The sequence below is a fragment of the Carassius carassius genome, chromosome 36 (assembly GCF_963082965.1).
Source record: "Carassius carassius chromosome 36, fCarCar2.1, whole genome shotgun sequence".
Taxonomy (NCBI): domain Eukaryota; kingdom Metazoa; phylum Chordata; class Actinopteri; order Cypriniformes; family Cyprinidae; genus Carassius; species Carassius carassius.
Window position 1 is genome coordinate 15,920,505 of NC_081790.1, and position 15,304 is coordinate 15,935,808.

The window sequence follows — 15,304 nt, forward strand, 5'->3', positions numbered from 1 at the left end:
CGGTTAATAAACAGAACTGCACGCATCATGCGGAAGAACATTCTGACCGGAGCTACTTCTCCAAGTTTATGTCTATGGCGATTTACGCAGGCATGTGTTACTCCGCAGCGGTGACGACACCGAACAGGCTACAATAGTCCAAAAATAATCACTTATGATAAATGTACCGTAATGATTTGTGATAAGACAAAAAAGCGGTTTGGTAGATGAATTTATGTTGTACTCGCACATTATATACATTTAGCAAATTTTTAAAACCGAAAAAGTTACATACGGTTGCTTTAACGTAATATAACAAGCAAATTTTCAATAATTAATATTATACAACACTAGCTAAACACAATAAATAATTACCAGCAATGGACAGTAAACAGGTTGATTTAGCATCTTACAAAATCTACAAACATAAAAATAAAGGTCCCAAAAGGGGGGCTTTTAGCAATGCCATAGAAGAATTTGTGGTTCCCCGAAAGAAAAAACAACAACTTTTTTCTCAGTGTGTGAAGAACATTTTCATAAACTAAAGAACATTTCTGATATGAAGAACATATTGTTTAATGGAAAGGTTCCATGGATGCCAAAAAACAACCTTTATTTATTAGAGGTTTAATCTAATCTTACAGTCAACATTAAATGGATTCAGTTGAAAACAGCTCTAATTATGAGGATACTGTTATTATTTCATCAGCCTGTCTTTGACAAATCAGGCATGCTGCATAAAATGCAGAATTGCTTTGACCTTCATGTGTGACATCTGGAAAAGTCCCATATTATGAAGCCGCCTCTGTCAGATCCACCGCGCTCCCCCTGTTCAGCTTCTGAGACCTTTCATCCTGACTGGACGCCTGGTAAATAAGAGGAACCCCACTCACACCCATGCTCTGCAGGTCTTGAATCTGGGTGTTAGGCGGGAGAGGCGTTAACACCCCGTCTCTCCTCCAGTACAGGCTGTAATCCTCCGGCCGGTCCACTCCAAACTTCACAGCACAGAGCTGAGCCATAGCCTCACCATTGAGCGCAGTCTTCCACATGAGAGTTTTTACCAAGCTACTGTCCCCATCTTGAAACAGCACCTTTATAAACCTCTGGAGCACAGAAACAAAACGTGTTTTTTTTGGACAATACTTGCACAGTTAGAGTAGATGTGTTTTGTTCAACCAGTGTATCTGACCTGGTGCAGTTTGTTGTCTTTCTGACTTGTGGTTTCGTTGCTCCGACGCCGGCTCCATTCTTTCAGAGACGCTCTGGCCTGGTTTGTAAGGCCGTTGGGTGGCACATCCTCCGGCTGACTCTGAATCAGACTCAGACTGGCATAGACACTTGTCAGATAGTAACCCCCTTCAAGAAAATTAAGTGTGAGAGGATAACACTATCACTCAAAGTTTACCAAATGTAAAAAATATAAAAGTTAGCTATATATATATTCATGTACTGATTAGCTGTGTAACTCAAAATTATATCTGAGTGCAGTGTACGTGGAGCTGTTTGTGTCCATACCTTCTCCTGTAAGCCAAGAGCTTTCCAAAAGCTCCATCATATACTCCACCTCCAGAGAAACCTCTGGCATATTGCACAGCACCATCACATATGAGAGAACAGGGAGGAAGTCATCTGCACCAAATTCCTGCCCTGTTTTTAAGAATATAGATAAATGTTAGATGATGACGAAGGTAATCTAAATGTAAATATTTGGGAAATTAGCATGTACAATTCAATATCCAATATGTTAAATCAGCCAATTATCAATATCTTAACAGTATATTGTGCATCCCTACTGGTTACACCTACACAAATATACTACCATTTAAAAGTTAAGGATGAGTAAGATTTGTTATTTTTTTTAATTAATACTTTTATTCAGCAAGGGTGCATTAAATTGATCAACAGTGACATTAAAGACATGTATGATGTTACAAAGATTTCTATTTCAAATAAATGAATTTTTTCTTTTTTTACGAAAAAATCTTGAAAAATGCATAACTGATTCCACAAAAATATTAAGCAGCACAACTCTTTTCAACATTGATGATAAGAAATGCTTCTTTAGCAGCAAATCAGCATGTTATAATGATTTCTGAAGAATTATGTTACTCTGGACACTAAAGTAAATTCAGCATTGACTTCATAAGGAATGAATTACATTTTAAAACGTTCATTTTAAATGATAATAATTATTATTACACAACTGTATTTTTGACATGAGCATAAAATAATATGAATTTATGAATAGTAGGGTAAGTACGAGAATAAATCCACACATATGAAATGAACCTGTGTTATTCTAGAACTCCTTACCTGATTTGTTTTTCATGGTTTTGTAAATGAGTTTGCAGATCTGCAAGAGCAGCAGCACTTTGTCGATGGGCGAGTACGCCCGCTGCATTAGAGTCAGCTTGTGCTTAATTTTCTCAATTTCCTGGGCGTCAGGAACGCCCACTTTCACCCCAAAGAGCTTCTGTGGTGAGGTGTCTTTGGCTCTTTGCAAGCTGTCCATCATTCTCTGTAAGGAACCATCTTGTTTGTGCAGGGTCCGAAGAGCCGCATCAATCTGAGGCTTCAGAGGTTTCAGCACACAGCGGAACATGGCCTTCTCCAGTGCTTGGTCTGCACACAGGAAAACAAAGATATTTCAACACTAACTTGGTGAAATGATACAGACAGCATTATTAAACAAAATCACACAGACTCAAATACCTTTTTCATTCTCAGTCAGAAGAGTTTCTATTGGAGGTTCCAGCTCTCCACATTCCAGAAGGAAAACTTTGGCCTGATTGATGAAGAGACGCAAATCCTGCAGCAGCTGTACAGCAGAGGTCAAGCAGTGGGGCTTCAGCGCCTCTCTCTGCTGCCTCAGGAAGTCCTGCACCAGAGCACCAAATGCCATGCGACGGTCACGAGACAGGTCCTCCACCATCCGCGCCACTCGCTTCTCTGGGGCGAAAAAGGATATGAAGGCTGCGCTCATTTTGCGCAGAGCAGACATGGACTTCCTGGGAGGTGGCATGACAGGGTTGCTAGTGCCTCGTACGAGGGGAGGACGTTCGGGACTCTCCTCCGTCTCGTCGAGGCTGCTGAGGGAACTGCAGCTGTCCAGCTCACTGAGAGACGGAGCATGTCGCTGTTCCAGCACAAGTCCATCGTCCTCTTCCTCCTCATCTTCTTTCTGTCCTTTCTGCTCCAGGACTTTTGGCAAGGCCTAAAAACGCAAAGAGGCAGTTATTAACAATTCAGAAATTAAACTAAAATGTCTCATGATATAGGTTCTTTACCTTCTGAAGAGCTTTAGGTATCTGATATTCATCTTCTTCAGCGGTGGGAGAAAGAGTAGAGGTGACCTTGGCTTTCTTCTGTGATGAATCACAAGGTTTCATGTAGTCTGAGGCTTCCTCCACAGTCTTTTTGATAGCTTCCTCACTGGCCTGAACTGCTTCAGGTGGGGTCATCTGCTTTGCAGCTTTCAATCTGGCTTTAGCCAGTAATGGCGGGGGAGGTGGTGGGAGGACAGGAGGTGACGTGGGGCCCGAATTTTCAGTGGAGACACGAACCTTGAAGCTGGTTTTGAAATGATGACGCCTGCGCATGGTGTTGCGACCTGGGTAGTCTTGTAGGAAAAGAGGATTGACAAAACATAAACCTTTGCCACACCCGTAATCTAGTTCACAGGGTCTCCGTGTTTGGATCGGACAAAGCTCCTGGAACGGGGTGGGGTTTGGATTGATGGGCGTTAAGCAGTCTTGTGGGCTTGGACTTGGAGGAACGAGTTTGTCAGTGGCTGGAGGTTCATTGCGAGGACCCCGAACATTTAAGTGGGAACTCCAGAACTCTGTTGAATACAGAAGAGCATCGAAATCAGGAGATCCATATATTATACATATTAGCTGACATTTACGAATTGTAAAAAAAATTGTATAACCTGAGTGTATCCGATATTGGCTGATTTCAGAATTTTTTATATCAGTCATTGGAATTATATTAGCTAATACTGGATACTACACTTCCTCTATTTTACTTTAGGTTAATCTTCAATATTGAATTGAAGCAGTAAAACACACACACACACACACACACACACACACACACACAAAAAAACACTGCAATGTTTTTGCAATCAAATTTAATTGATTTTTTACAAAATTTTAAAGTGTAAATTGTAAACATTTATTATGTGTGTGTGTGTGTGTATATTTAATTTACTGCTTTCATTTTTCAGCATCAATACTCCAGCCTTCATTGTTCTAAAATGCTGATTTTCTGCACGAGAAACATTCCTAATGAGAAGTAATGTAATAACAAGAAGCAATGATCTATCATGTGTTACAGGACCTGCATTTCATTTCAACAGACTATGAATCTTGTACCTACCCACACCCATATGAGAGATGGACTCCAACTGTTTGTGTGAAGAAGCCTTGGCAATAGCTTCAGGCAGCTCCAGAGTGAAAGGAAGAACATCCCTACAGATAAATGCAAATCATGAAATAGAAATGTCATATTTGGGGAGTGCCATGCTGTTGTTGTAGACAGTGATGCGCGGGTTGATCCAAAATGAGCGGGTGCCCGGTTACCCACAGTTACGAGTCATCCAGAATCTTTTTTAATGATATTCGGGTCGCGGTCGATCGGATCGTTTGAAATAAAGATGCCAATTAAACCTTTGTAATTTATATAGTACTAGACACAATTTTGAAATACATATGCCCGGTTACCCACAGTTACGAGTCATCCAGAATCTTTTTTAATGATATTCGGGTCGCGGTCGATCGGATCGTTTGAAATAAAGATGCCAATTAAACCTTTGTAATTTATATAGTACTAGACACAATTTTGAAATACATAAGCCTACACTTATTGGCTGAATAACTGGCGCAATTATAGAGTGGCCACCTGTCCCGCTTTACGTTGTACTGTACAGCAGTTTTACCCTTTGTCCTGCCTCATGCAAACTGAGCATCTGTCCCGCTTTTTCATTCGACCCTGCCTAATAAAAACACGGATACGTCCATAGGCGTACTGTTAACTTATGTCCAATAGTGCAGAGGAGAGCAATAATAGCGTTAATAGTCCTACGTCAATCAAACTGTTGACTGGTGCACGAACGCCTCCTCAACAATCTCAAATTTGAGAGCGCGCGCTCTGTTCGGTCAGGTTAAGCAGCCATGGCCACTGTGGCCACGAAAAAGAGAAGATGCAAATCAGTGCAATCGTTTTCCAATAAACCAAAAGACCCACAGGCTGGCGAAGTTTCGGCAGCAGAAGTGACGAGCATTTATCATACCGTACATCACATTCATATCGCTCTACCGACTGCAGTAACAAGTTAGCCCCAGTCATTGTTCCAGATTCTGAAATAGCTAAGAAAAAGCTGTAGAAACTTTGGGTGATATTTTGGGTCAGGTAATGTCTTAATCTTTTAGTCGGTGGGTTTAAAAAGAAATATAGGCAATATATTACAGAAAGCTTGAAATGTCTACTTTTAAACTAAAATATTCAAACCAAAATAAATAGGCTACTCTCTGATTATGAATTTTCTATGTAAATTCATTTCTCTCTGGCGTTCATGGCAAGTCTGCATCGTCAACTTCATCTTAGCAGCAACACAGAAAACACCAGTTTATTACTAAACAATTAAATGTCTCCATGCTAATTTAGACACATTCATAATCATTACTTTAACCGGTTCTTTGTGGCAAGCCTTATGTGTGCGGTCATAATGCTTATTATCCTGTAGGCTATAGCCTATTTACGTTATTAAATTAATATAAAGGGTCGACGCATTTACTACTTTTAATAAATGCGGGCCAGGAAGCGGGTCGGGTACAATATTTTCTTTTTCTTTTTTTGCGGTCCGAGTTGCGGGCGGGTTAGTTGAAAACATCGGTCGGGTGCAGGTTGTTTATACACTGACCCGCGCATCACTGGTTGTAGATACAAAATATTAAAGACTAATCCATACCGACTAACACAGTAGAAGGCAATGAGCCTGCACAGGTCTGGGAAACTAATAGCAGAGCTTTCCAAAGAGAAGGCTGTTGATAAAAAGTGAATAGTTTGAGTGGACAAAAAAAAAAAAAAAAGTGTCAACTGAAAACAAAAAGCAGAATAATACGAATAATACGACTTAAACTAATCTTAATGTAACATGTATTTTACATGCAATTTAAATATGTAAATTTTTCGCCATTTTTCTTAAAGACGTATTGCTTGTTTTCACGTAGGACATCAAGCTTAACATATATCTCTATACTGTAAAACTGTTACCTTTCAAACTCACCTGAGTCTTCTTCTCGGATGACGACCTGTTTGAAGAAGGACGGCATGCTGTCGTCTGCCAGCCGGACACACAACATTTTTTTCTGTGATGTACTGGACTTACGCACCAGGAAGGTCTGCAAGGTATCAAAGGTTTCCAAAAATGCTTTTAAAGTTTGCTGTAACCGTCTGTTTTTAAAACAGATGGTGGTTTGAATGTGCTACTCACCCCGGGGGGCTCACGCTGAAGGATGTGAAGAGCTGTAGCTGAATTAATGGAGAGCTGGAGCCACACAGGGTGCGTCAACAAGAGCCGGTCCAGTACACTGATGCTCCTCAGGGATCCTCTCTGTGAACACGTCCGTCTCTCCCCCACGGGCCGAGCGTCAGGATAGTCATAGACCGGGTCGCCCTGCATCTTCAGAACGACAGCAAGATTTCAACTCCTTTGGCAATGAATCTCTGTTTCTCTTATTTGTGGATGTTCGTGTTGGCACATGACAAAAAACAGGAAGCTCTGACCAGTTCAAGGGAATGTTTTTATGTCAGAGAGTCTTAACGTAACTTATTCATGCACACATCTAATATTTTGTAACTGTTTTCCTAGAATGACTATTTTCAGCACAATCATGTGCCTACTTATTCCTTCCGACCGTTGCTCTTCAACGGCCGAGGGAAACTCCTCGATGACTCTGTCTTTCTCCTGCCCATGTGAGAACCATGTGTCTCGGTATGACTAATAGCACATCTCTACTGTTTTTGTTCTGCATTCATACAGACCATTCAAAAAAACACTTGCATTGTTCTTAAAGACGACACAACAGAAGCGTCATTTATTCCAAACTTTACGGAAAGTGAAGAGGAACTGAAATTAGTACTAAATTCAAGAAGTGTGTTATAAAGGCGTTTTATCATTGACGAGAATCTGTCCTATTCCGTTAAAGATAATAATAAAGAAAAATAAAAAGTGAAAGTGAATGATTGTTTCAAAACTTCACTGATGCATCTTATATAATGAACACTCTAGTCTCTAAAGCTAGCACTAAAGTAACTTATTCACTAGTTGAGTGAGGTTGGGTAGCAGGTTGACTCTGTGTGGGCCAGTATGGAATACTTTTTTGGCAAGAGCCAAAGGCTGCTATGGGAACGGAGGCTTACATATTCCACTGAGCATCCCTACCCACGGACACACACGCCTCCACGGTTAGAATTTAGGAAAGGCCAGCTACCAAAACTTCATGCTCCTAACTAGATTCTTCTGAGAATTATGTTGGCAAAAAAAATCAAATCAAATAAATAATAATAATTTTGATGTTACTTGGAATATAAAGAACATATGTACTTAAGTATATATATATAAAAAATTATATATATATATATATATATATATATATATAAATAAATAAAGTGCTATATTAAAACTTTCCTCTCAAGGGACCATTTGGTTCCTTGAAAAAAAAAGCCCCCTGAATGTTGTCGATTCATTAGTAACTTTATTCAGATTTAATCCCGAGACATGTCTTTAATAATAGTTTATTATATTATTTTAATAAGTCTGCTTATGGGTCAATAATAAATAAAAATGAGAAATCTTTAAAAATACATTATTTTTTGGTGTAAACACAAAATACTTGCACCTTAAATACGTCAGTGTACACAACTTATTTAGTTTTTTTTTCTTTCTGACAATGTTTTATAATGGAGTATGTTTTATATATTTTTTAAGGTTACTCTATGAACAAAATGGGTCTTTCATAAAAAATTTTTAATATAGGATATTTTAAATAAATATATTTTGTCACATAACATCAAAATGGATTTCTGAATTGGCACACTACTTTCGATTAAGTTCACAAAGGTATATCAAATTTTAATATTTAAAATAAAATTGCTTCACTGTTTTATAAGAAATAATAAGAGATTGATGACTTAATTTTTTTTTTTTTTAAATCAGCACCGTGAACATTTTCTTATTTAGTTTCAAGTTTGTTTTATAGTGCAGATTTAAAAGGATGGCTGACCAAATTGCTGAAAACAACATAGAACAAAGTTAACCATTCCAATGGTGAATATGGGGTAAATGGAAAACCACAGGGTGTAAACTGCAATCTTGTCCATCTGAGCTCTGAAATAACTGCTGCCTCATTTACTGGAGTCTCGGCATGAGGAGAGCAAGTCCAGACTGGATAGAAAGAAGCCTTTAAGCATGCACTGGGAAGGAACTGCTGTTATCTAGGTTTTGTAATGCAGGTTGAGGTTTTTAAATTTTTTTTACCTGAGCAAGATATTTTCAGGAGCTGTAACAGTATTACAGCAGTACATTTATATACAGTGGATATATATCTGTTTATTTGCAACATGGCACAGTACTTTTATTTCAAAATGAGCCGCAATCATATTCGAGGCTAGAAAAAGGTATTCCCAGAATAATATAATTCACTAATAGTAATTAACTAATAATTCAGTAATAATAATAGTTATCATTATAATAATAATTAGTAGTCAATAACATAGTAGTTAATAGGATTGTCACGTCTCTTGTTATTTGTTTAATAACGTAGCATCTGTCAAAAGTCATTAAACACTTTTGTCATTTTATATATATATATATATATATATATATATATATATAAACAAATCTGCATCTTACGCCTTGTGACTGGGCGCAACTTCAGTCTCTCTTTGAAGAAGGTTAATATTTTACTGTATTGTACTGTAAATGCCACATGGCACTAAAACATAGTCAAAACCAAAAACATGCTACAAGCTATAGAGAAGAAGAGTCACTTACCTTTGTTTATCAGTCGCTGTTATTCAAAAAGAACAAATAACACCACTTCGTGACTGTTCCCAAATTGTCAGATCCATAAACATGCTCTGAAATACTTCTGGAAATGTGGAAAGTCCAGGAGATATGTAATTAGAGGGGAATGCTGCTTGTTATTTCCCTTTCCACACGCTTGAAAAGATGTCTAGAGGCGTCAGTATGAAACTGTGATTCACACTGTCTATGTTTCGTCTTCCCACACGTGTTTTACAGAGGAGAGAGTTTCTTATACGTGACAAGTTGCTTCACACCTGGTTTTGCGCATGCGTTGTTTTGACAAACAATATATTTCACAGTACGTTCATATTCCATCAAATGTCACGAAAATATATTCAAATATTATGTTTTATGACTTTCCAGTTCATACATGAATCCTCAACTCTTTTACTTATTTATGTATCTCTGAGTGTATCCCGTTAGTTATTTCGAAAAACATTATTTAAAAAAATATTGTGAACTTTGCTTATGAAGTGTAGGCCTACTTTATAACCTACTTTATAACAGTGACAGAGTGCGGATCCTTCCATCCAGTATTTGTACTCACACGGACTATACCAGAGGAACACCACCAAACAGTCGGGAAACGGATATGAAGTCTCTCCGTCGCGTTAGGTAAGAGGGTAGACAAAACGCTTTTGTCTGTTGGATACCATAGTGCTGCGAATTAGTTACTTCATTAGCATTTGCTCGTAATTTTGTTTTACCCATTCCCGGTATTATTTTAACATTGAGTTAGACCAGCGATCGTTTTTTGTATTTCCTTGTTTATGGTTGCTAACAAGCTAGCGCGTGGCTAGCAAAGTACGCATGTGCTAATTATGCGATGTTAGTGCCTTCCAGGCTTATATGACCACAAATAGTGCGTCTTATGGGGTTGACAGGTGCGAAAGTTTCGAGGAAGATGATCAAAGTCAGCTGGCTAACAGTATGCGTGTAAATCACCGACAGTTGTCATTCGCTAAACTCGGTGAGCTCCGCGCTTTCTAGAAACGACGGCGCAGCGCAGATCATCAGCGCGTTCCTGCGAATTGCGGGCTAGCAATTGGCTTCTTAAACAACTATAATAATAGCTATAATGGTCGGAGACTTTCTTTTTTCTTTTTGCTTGTGTCTATCACCCTTGTGACATAAAGAACACTTGTTTACAAAAAAAAAAAAAAATGAAAAGCAGCTACGTGGCTGTTCTGTTTCAACAGCTCACTTCGGTTCAATGAAACTAAATGTAAAAGAAGCGCGCGTAATTCGAATTGCGGTGTTTCAGTGTTCCTTATTAAGCTCAACCAATTCAACACATGTTTGATAAGCCCTCCTTGAATTTAAGACCCGTTTGGTTTTAGAACGAATTAGGTCTTGCCGCCAAAAAGTAAGAAATAAGGCTTGTTCCCTATTTTTAGGTATTCTGGGGTGCAATGGACGACAACAACGCAGTGAAGCTCTTTGTTGGGAATCTGGATTTGGAAACCACACAAGATGACCTAATAGCACTTTTTGCCCCTTATGGAGAAGTGGTGCACATAACTGTACTGAGGCAGTTTGCCTTTGTCCATCTGCAGGGAGAAGGGGCTGCTGACCGTGCCATCCGTGATCTGAATGGTCAAGAGTACCACGGCCGGAGCCTTGTAGTTGAGGAATCCAAAGGGAGGCCTCTCAATTCCACCAAAGTATTTGTGGGGAACCTGTGCGCTTCCTGTTCAGTTGAAGACCTATATGATCTCTTCTCAGCTTATGGCAAAGTGCTTGATTGTGATAAAGTAAAGAGTAAGTATTTGTGTAATGCACCTGCTTCGTATCAATGCGTATTTCTTTGCTTTTAGATAACATTGACATGTTCTCTTGCAGCAAAACCTTCCTCATTAATAGGCTACACCTTTGTGCACATGGAGCGCAAAGAGGATGCAGAACAAGCCATTGAGGGTCTTCACGGGACCTTGTTTATGGGGCGTCCACTTGCAGTGGAGCTCTCAAAGATACAGCCGACCACAAACAAGGTCCCGTGTGCCAGCTGCGGCGCACATGGCCACTTTGCAGGAGAATGCCCGATCAACAGGCCTTCAATGGAGCACCACCAGAGTCAGGCTGCTGTCTTGGCTGCAGCTGCTGCTGCTGCTGCCGGACTTCCCCTTCAGGTGCAGCAGAGTGTCCACAACTCTTTCTACAACACTGCGAGCAGTGACCCAACGTTTGCAGCTCTGAAAGACTTGACCACTTCCAGGGTTGATGGCAAACCTGTCAGCGCCGCAGTCTATGGTGCCCTGGCGAGTCAAGTCTACAGTTCTGTTGCAGACCAGGTGATGAACACGTTGACGAACCAAGCTGCGGATGGCTACCCCACGGAAGGAGAAGCACCGCCGGGCGCTAACCCTACCGCTGTTAACCCTGCCTATGGAGCGAATTCCTCTGTGTACAGTGCCAGTCCAGCTTATGGGACCATGGGAGGCACAGAACCTGACCCCCAAGCCATCTTTGAAGCCGCTAGGGCACGATTCTTTGAGCAGGGACAACAAGTGCTGGCCGAACAGCAGGCAGTGACCAAATCTGACCGAGACCGAAGTCCAATACGGCGTGCGGCCCCATTACTGCCTGATCCAGTTCCCCAGCAATTCTCCCAGGTGCGTCCCAAACGACGGGCCCTGCTCCCAACACCTCCTGGTGGTCCAGAACTACCTGCAGTTAAAAATGGCGACCCAATTGCAAGGTAACCGCATCCTAAATATTTGGCAGCATGAATGATCTTTATAAAGATGGATGTAATTTTTTTTATCATAATTAAATATTATGTACCAAAAGGTGTGTGTCTATATATATATATATATATATATATATATATATATTATATATATATATATATAATGACACATACACACACATGTATGTTTAGGTGTGTGTGTGTGTGTGACCCTGGACCAAAATACCAGTCATAAGGGTCAGATTTTTTAAAATTTCAATTGATGTATGGTTTTGTTAGGACAATATTATATATAAAAAATGATTTAAATATATGGAAAACAATATTTATTGTTTTGTCATCAAAGCACATCTTAACTCTCCTTTCTCCATACAAGGTGCTATGCCGAGTACTACCAACAGTACCATCAATACCAACAGTACCAACAATACCAGCAATATCAGCAATATCAGCAGTACCAGTACAGCTATCCACCGCCGCCACCCCCTCAGATGCCCATGATGCCTCCAGGCCCAATGGATGCACAACAGATGGCCGCACCTGGCACAGCTGCTTCACCAAGAGTGTATGAGCCAACTTCAACACACAAGGAGTCCCTCCTACGCCGTCCTGATTACCTTCAGCAACACACATCTGAGTCCCCATATCGATAGCCCTTACCACCTTACAAGTGTGTGCACGCGTGTTTGGTTGTGAAAATGTGTGCGTGTGTCAAAATTGGTCCTACATGACAAAAGAAACTAGAGGAAAGGGATTAATTGAATTATTACTGTTACATCAAACCCAGATATTGTAATTTCGCAGTTATCTTTCCCCCTCAAAATGTTAAATCTCTCATATGTGCAGAATGTAGACGTTTACATGGCCATGAAAGTTTTGATTCTGAGCTACTTTCAATAAAAAAAAAAAAAATTTCTCGGAAGTGCTCAGAATTACATCGGCCGTCACTTTTATAGATAAAATACTGTTTGACTTTGTCGGGTCCGACATTCTCTGAAGTCAAATAACAGTGCCTTGTGAAAATTAACTTTTTTGTGTATAGACTTTTGTAAAACCAAGTACTTCAGGTCAGGTGCAGTTTTATTAAATTCATGGTTCAAAAAAGGAGCAAGCCTCAGTCAAATATCCTAATCCAAAATTTTGTCAGCATATTGTATTTGGCTTGTACTGATGTTAAATTTCACAGTGACTAGGCAGACAGCATAGTTTAGCTAGAATGTGCAGAGGACCTGTGTGAAGTTTGTGTGTGTGTGAGCGAGAGTGAGAACACAATGTTAACTGATCCATTAGCTTACAAATTAACATCACATACACATAGGGCCTTTTTCATAAATTCATATTTGAGTGAGGAAGGGCAGGCATTTGGGCATATTAAGGTGAATCCGTACCAAACAAATCCACAAACCTGTACTTAAATGATCTAACCCTTGCCTCACTAGTGCAGATGGTTATACCTGCCCAGTTTGACAATATTAAAACTGATATTAAAATCATCTTTTGGAAAAGATAATCAAATTAAAATATTATATCCATTGCAAAAGGGAAGAGTTTGTCAGTCGAGAAGCATATTTGTTCTAAATGTTTTCCATTCGGATGCCTCTTGACTCTGAATAAGTTCGAGGTGTCATTGCTAAATAGCAAACAGAACTGGTTTTATACTCTGCCAGTAGCGATTATGCATGTTTTTGCAGGATTTAAAGTGCAAATGACTGCCATCTCTGGCTTTGCATCCCTCTCTTACATGGACCGAATACTTGGAAGTATTGACTTATAAGTATGGGTGGAAACCGCTCAAATGACCTTAAAAGAGAATGAGGATTTTACGTTCTTTTTGTTTCTTTTGAAAGTAGCCCCAGGCAATTACCATTATGTTTGTCTGACCATTTATTTTGTTCACATTTACATTTATCGTAGTCTCTATCGTTAGGGTCATGTGAATTGATTTCAGGGGCTTTGGGGTGGAAACACTTAAAATGGGGAGTGAGAAACCTGTTCAGGCCTGACATCTAGCTAGTTAAAGCAATTGGTTCTAAGAGTTGGGTGGGGGGTGAAGTGCTTCATACAATTGTATTTTTTTTTTCTTAAGGAGAAATATGTTGTCCCAGTTCATGAGTATTTTAGGCAATTCAATTAAACATTCATGTTTTGACATTATAAACCAAAAGTGTGTGAATAATTTATCCAGGTTAAAGTCCATGTATCTATTGCTAGATGTTTCAGTCTTTTATGAAGGGAATCTACCCAAAATTTCATAGCATCTGCAATGGATTTTTGAAGGGATGTAGATGTTATGACAGTTAGGGAGCTTCCCTTCAAATAGCCTTCAATGCATTATGATTGAAATTGGAAGGTATGATCAAAATAATTGTTTGTTTAATCATGTTATGTATGTCCTCTTTTCCTAGAATGCCCCTCAGGCAGTCTTCAGTCTTTCATTCCAAAGAAATATGGTGGGGTACACACACAAATCTCACTTAGCACATGTAACCCATAATTTCACCACTCTACATCCGACTTCATCTCTTTACGTAAACCTCACAGGCAAACATCCTCTGTAGTGTTAATGTTCTTAATTTGATGTGTGATAGAATGCAGATGGAAAGGTGGTGGTGGTGTAGCTTTTTGCAGCACACCAGAGCTCCACACAAATTATTCTACACATTAAATTATTTGATCTATTTTGTATTATTATAAATAGTACATGTTTCTTGTTGTTATTACTGCTGTTCCAGCCACATTTTCCCTTTTGCTAACTACAGCTATAATGGCTCCCGGGTCTCAGGACGCCAAGTTGAGCTTGACGGGGAAGAGAATTAGCGCCCCACAATGCCTCGGACGTGCTCCCCACTAAGGTAAAGCCATTTGACCCCAACCACGCCTGCACCTCGATTATACACTTCCCCATGATCATAGCACAGCTGTTTAGAGAAGCTCAGATCAGGCTAACATCAGTTTATACTAACAATACAGTCAACACAATGGGGAGGGCACTTGTTTTCTGCAGTGTGGTTGGATTGGTGCCTATTGAGGGGGATTTTTTATTTTTAAAATCTCTTCGCAAAATGCTCATGGTTTGGTATTTGGACAGAAGAAACCTACTTACTGCATTGTTCATATTTATAATACTGACTCTTGGCACCAGATTCTTATGATATAAGGTTTTAGTGCCTTTGAGGTATGTTTTCTCGCAGTATGCTTTCAAGATGAGCTGGAAATAAATTCCAAGTTTCCAAAGGTTTTTTTTTTTTTTTTTTTTTCTCCAAACAATTTGAGGGAAGAATGGCTGACATTTGCCTTGGCTTGTTCTCTGGCATTTAGTCTTTTTGAAGCACTTCCAGTTGGCGAGACGAGGCGCTTCAACTGTGCTTTGAGTACTTAAGAAGGTTGCAGAGATGACCGATAGTAGAGCAATAGTCTTGTAGGTGAGTAACCAATGCGTCCAGCTCACATCCACCTCAACTTTGAGACAATTTCAGCCTCACAAGATCATTGATCCCACTGCAACACTGATTTCAGTTTGCACTCTTTAAGAAAAGGGTCCA

The 15,304-nt window shown here is 39.6% G+C and overlaps 2 protein-coding genes across 4 annotated transcripts; one reads left to right on the plus strand and one right to left on the minus strand.

The window, feature by feature from the left end:
• Nucleotides 1–664: 664 nt before the first annotated feature.
• On the minus strand, nucleotides 665–10,006 carry rin1a (Ras and Rab interactor 1a). 2 transcript variants are annotated; one of them, XM_059526494.1, is made up of 11 exons: nucleotides 9,621–10,006; nucleotides 6,479–6,667; nucleotides 6,272–6,386; nucleotides 5,954–6,026; nucleotides 4,363–4,454; nucleotides 3,270–3,823; nucleotides 2,695–3,196; nucleotides 2,296–2,604; nucleotides 1,498–1,629; nucleotides 1,172–1,338; nucleotides 665–1,085 (listed from the first exon to the last, which is right to left on the minus strand). In XM_059526494.1, the coding sequence occupies exons 2-11, from the start codon at nucleotides 6,665–6,667 to the stop codon at nucleotides 771–773; spliced, it is 2,448 nt and encodes an 815-aa protein (XP_059382477.1). In that variant the 5' UTR covers nucleotides 9,621–10,006; the 3' UTR covers nucleotides 665–770. The 2 variants fall into 2 exon arrangements, with proteins under 2 accessions (XP_059382477.1, XP_059382476.1); XM_059526493.1 differs by lacking the exon at nucleotides 9,621–10,006 and adding an exon at nucleotides 9,041–9,289.
• Nucleotides 9,585–13,926, plus strand: rbm14a (RNA binding motif protein 14a). Of its 2 annotated transcripts, XM_059526497.1 has the most exons (4): nucleotides 9,585–9,688; nucleotides 10,471–10,834; nucleotides 10,916–11,771; nucleotides 12,139–13,926. In XM_059526497.1, exons 2-4 carry the CDS (start codon nucleotides 10,486–10,488, stop codon nucleotides 12,413–12,415), a joined length of 1,482 nt encoding a protein of 493 aa, XP_059382480.1. In that variant the 5' UTR covers nucleotides 9,585–9,688; nucleotides 10,471–10,485; the 3' UTR covers nucleotides 12,416–13,926. The 2 variants fall into 2 exon arrangements, with proteins under 2 accessions (XP_059382480.1, XP_059382479.1); XM_059526496.1 differs by lacking the exon at nucleotides 9,585–9,688 and having other exon boundaries at nucleotides 10,044–10,834.
• Nucleotides 13,927–15,304: the final 1,378 nt, after the last annotated feature.

Bases quoted from the DNA above. Each gene is read 5' to 3' on its own strand.
- rin1a (XM_059526494.1), bottom strand. From the start codon at position 6,667: ATGCAGGGCGACCCGGTCTATGACTATCCTGACGCTCGGCCCGTGGGG. The intron at 6,027-6,271 runs GTGAGTTTGAAA...TTTTATCAACAG, and splicing joins CATCCGAGAAGAAGACTCAG to CCTTCTCTTTGGAAAGCTCT. The intron at 1,086-1,171 runs GTCAGATACACT...TCTGTGCTCCAG, and splicing joins AAGACAACAAACTGCACCAG to AGGTTTATAAAGGTGCTGTT.
- rbm14a (XM_059526497.1), top strand. From the start codon at position 10,486: ATGGACGACAACAACGCAGTGAAGCTCTTTGTTGGGAATCTGGATTTG. The intron at 10,835-10,915 runs GTAAGTATTTGT...GTTCTCTTGCAG, and splicing joins TGATTGTGATAAAGTAAAGA to CAAAACCTTCCTCATTAATA. The intron at 11,772-12,138 runs GTAACCGCATCC...TCTCCATACAAG, and splicing joins AATGGCGACCCAATTGCAAG to GTGCTATGCCGAGTACTACC.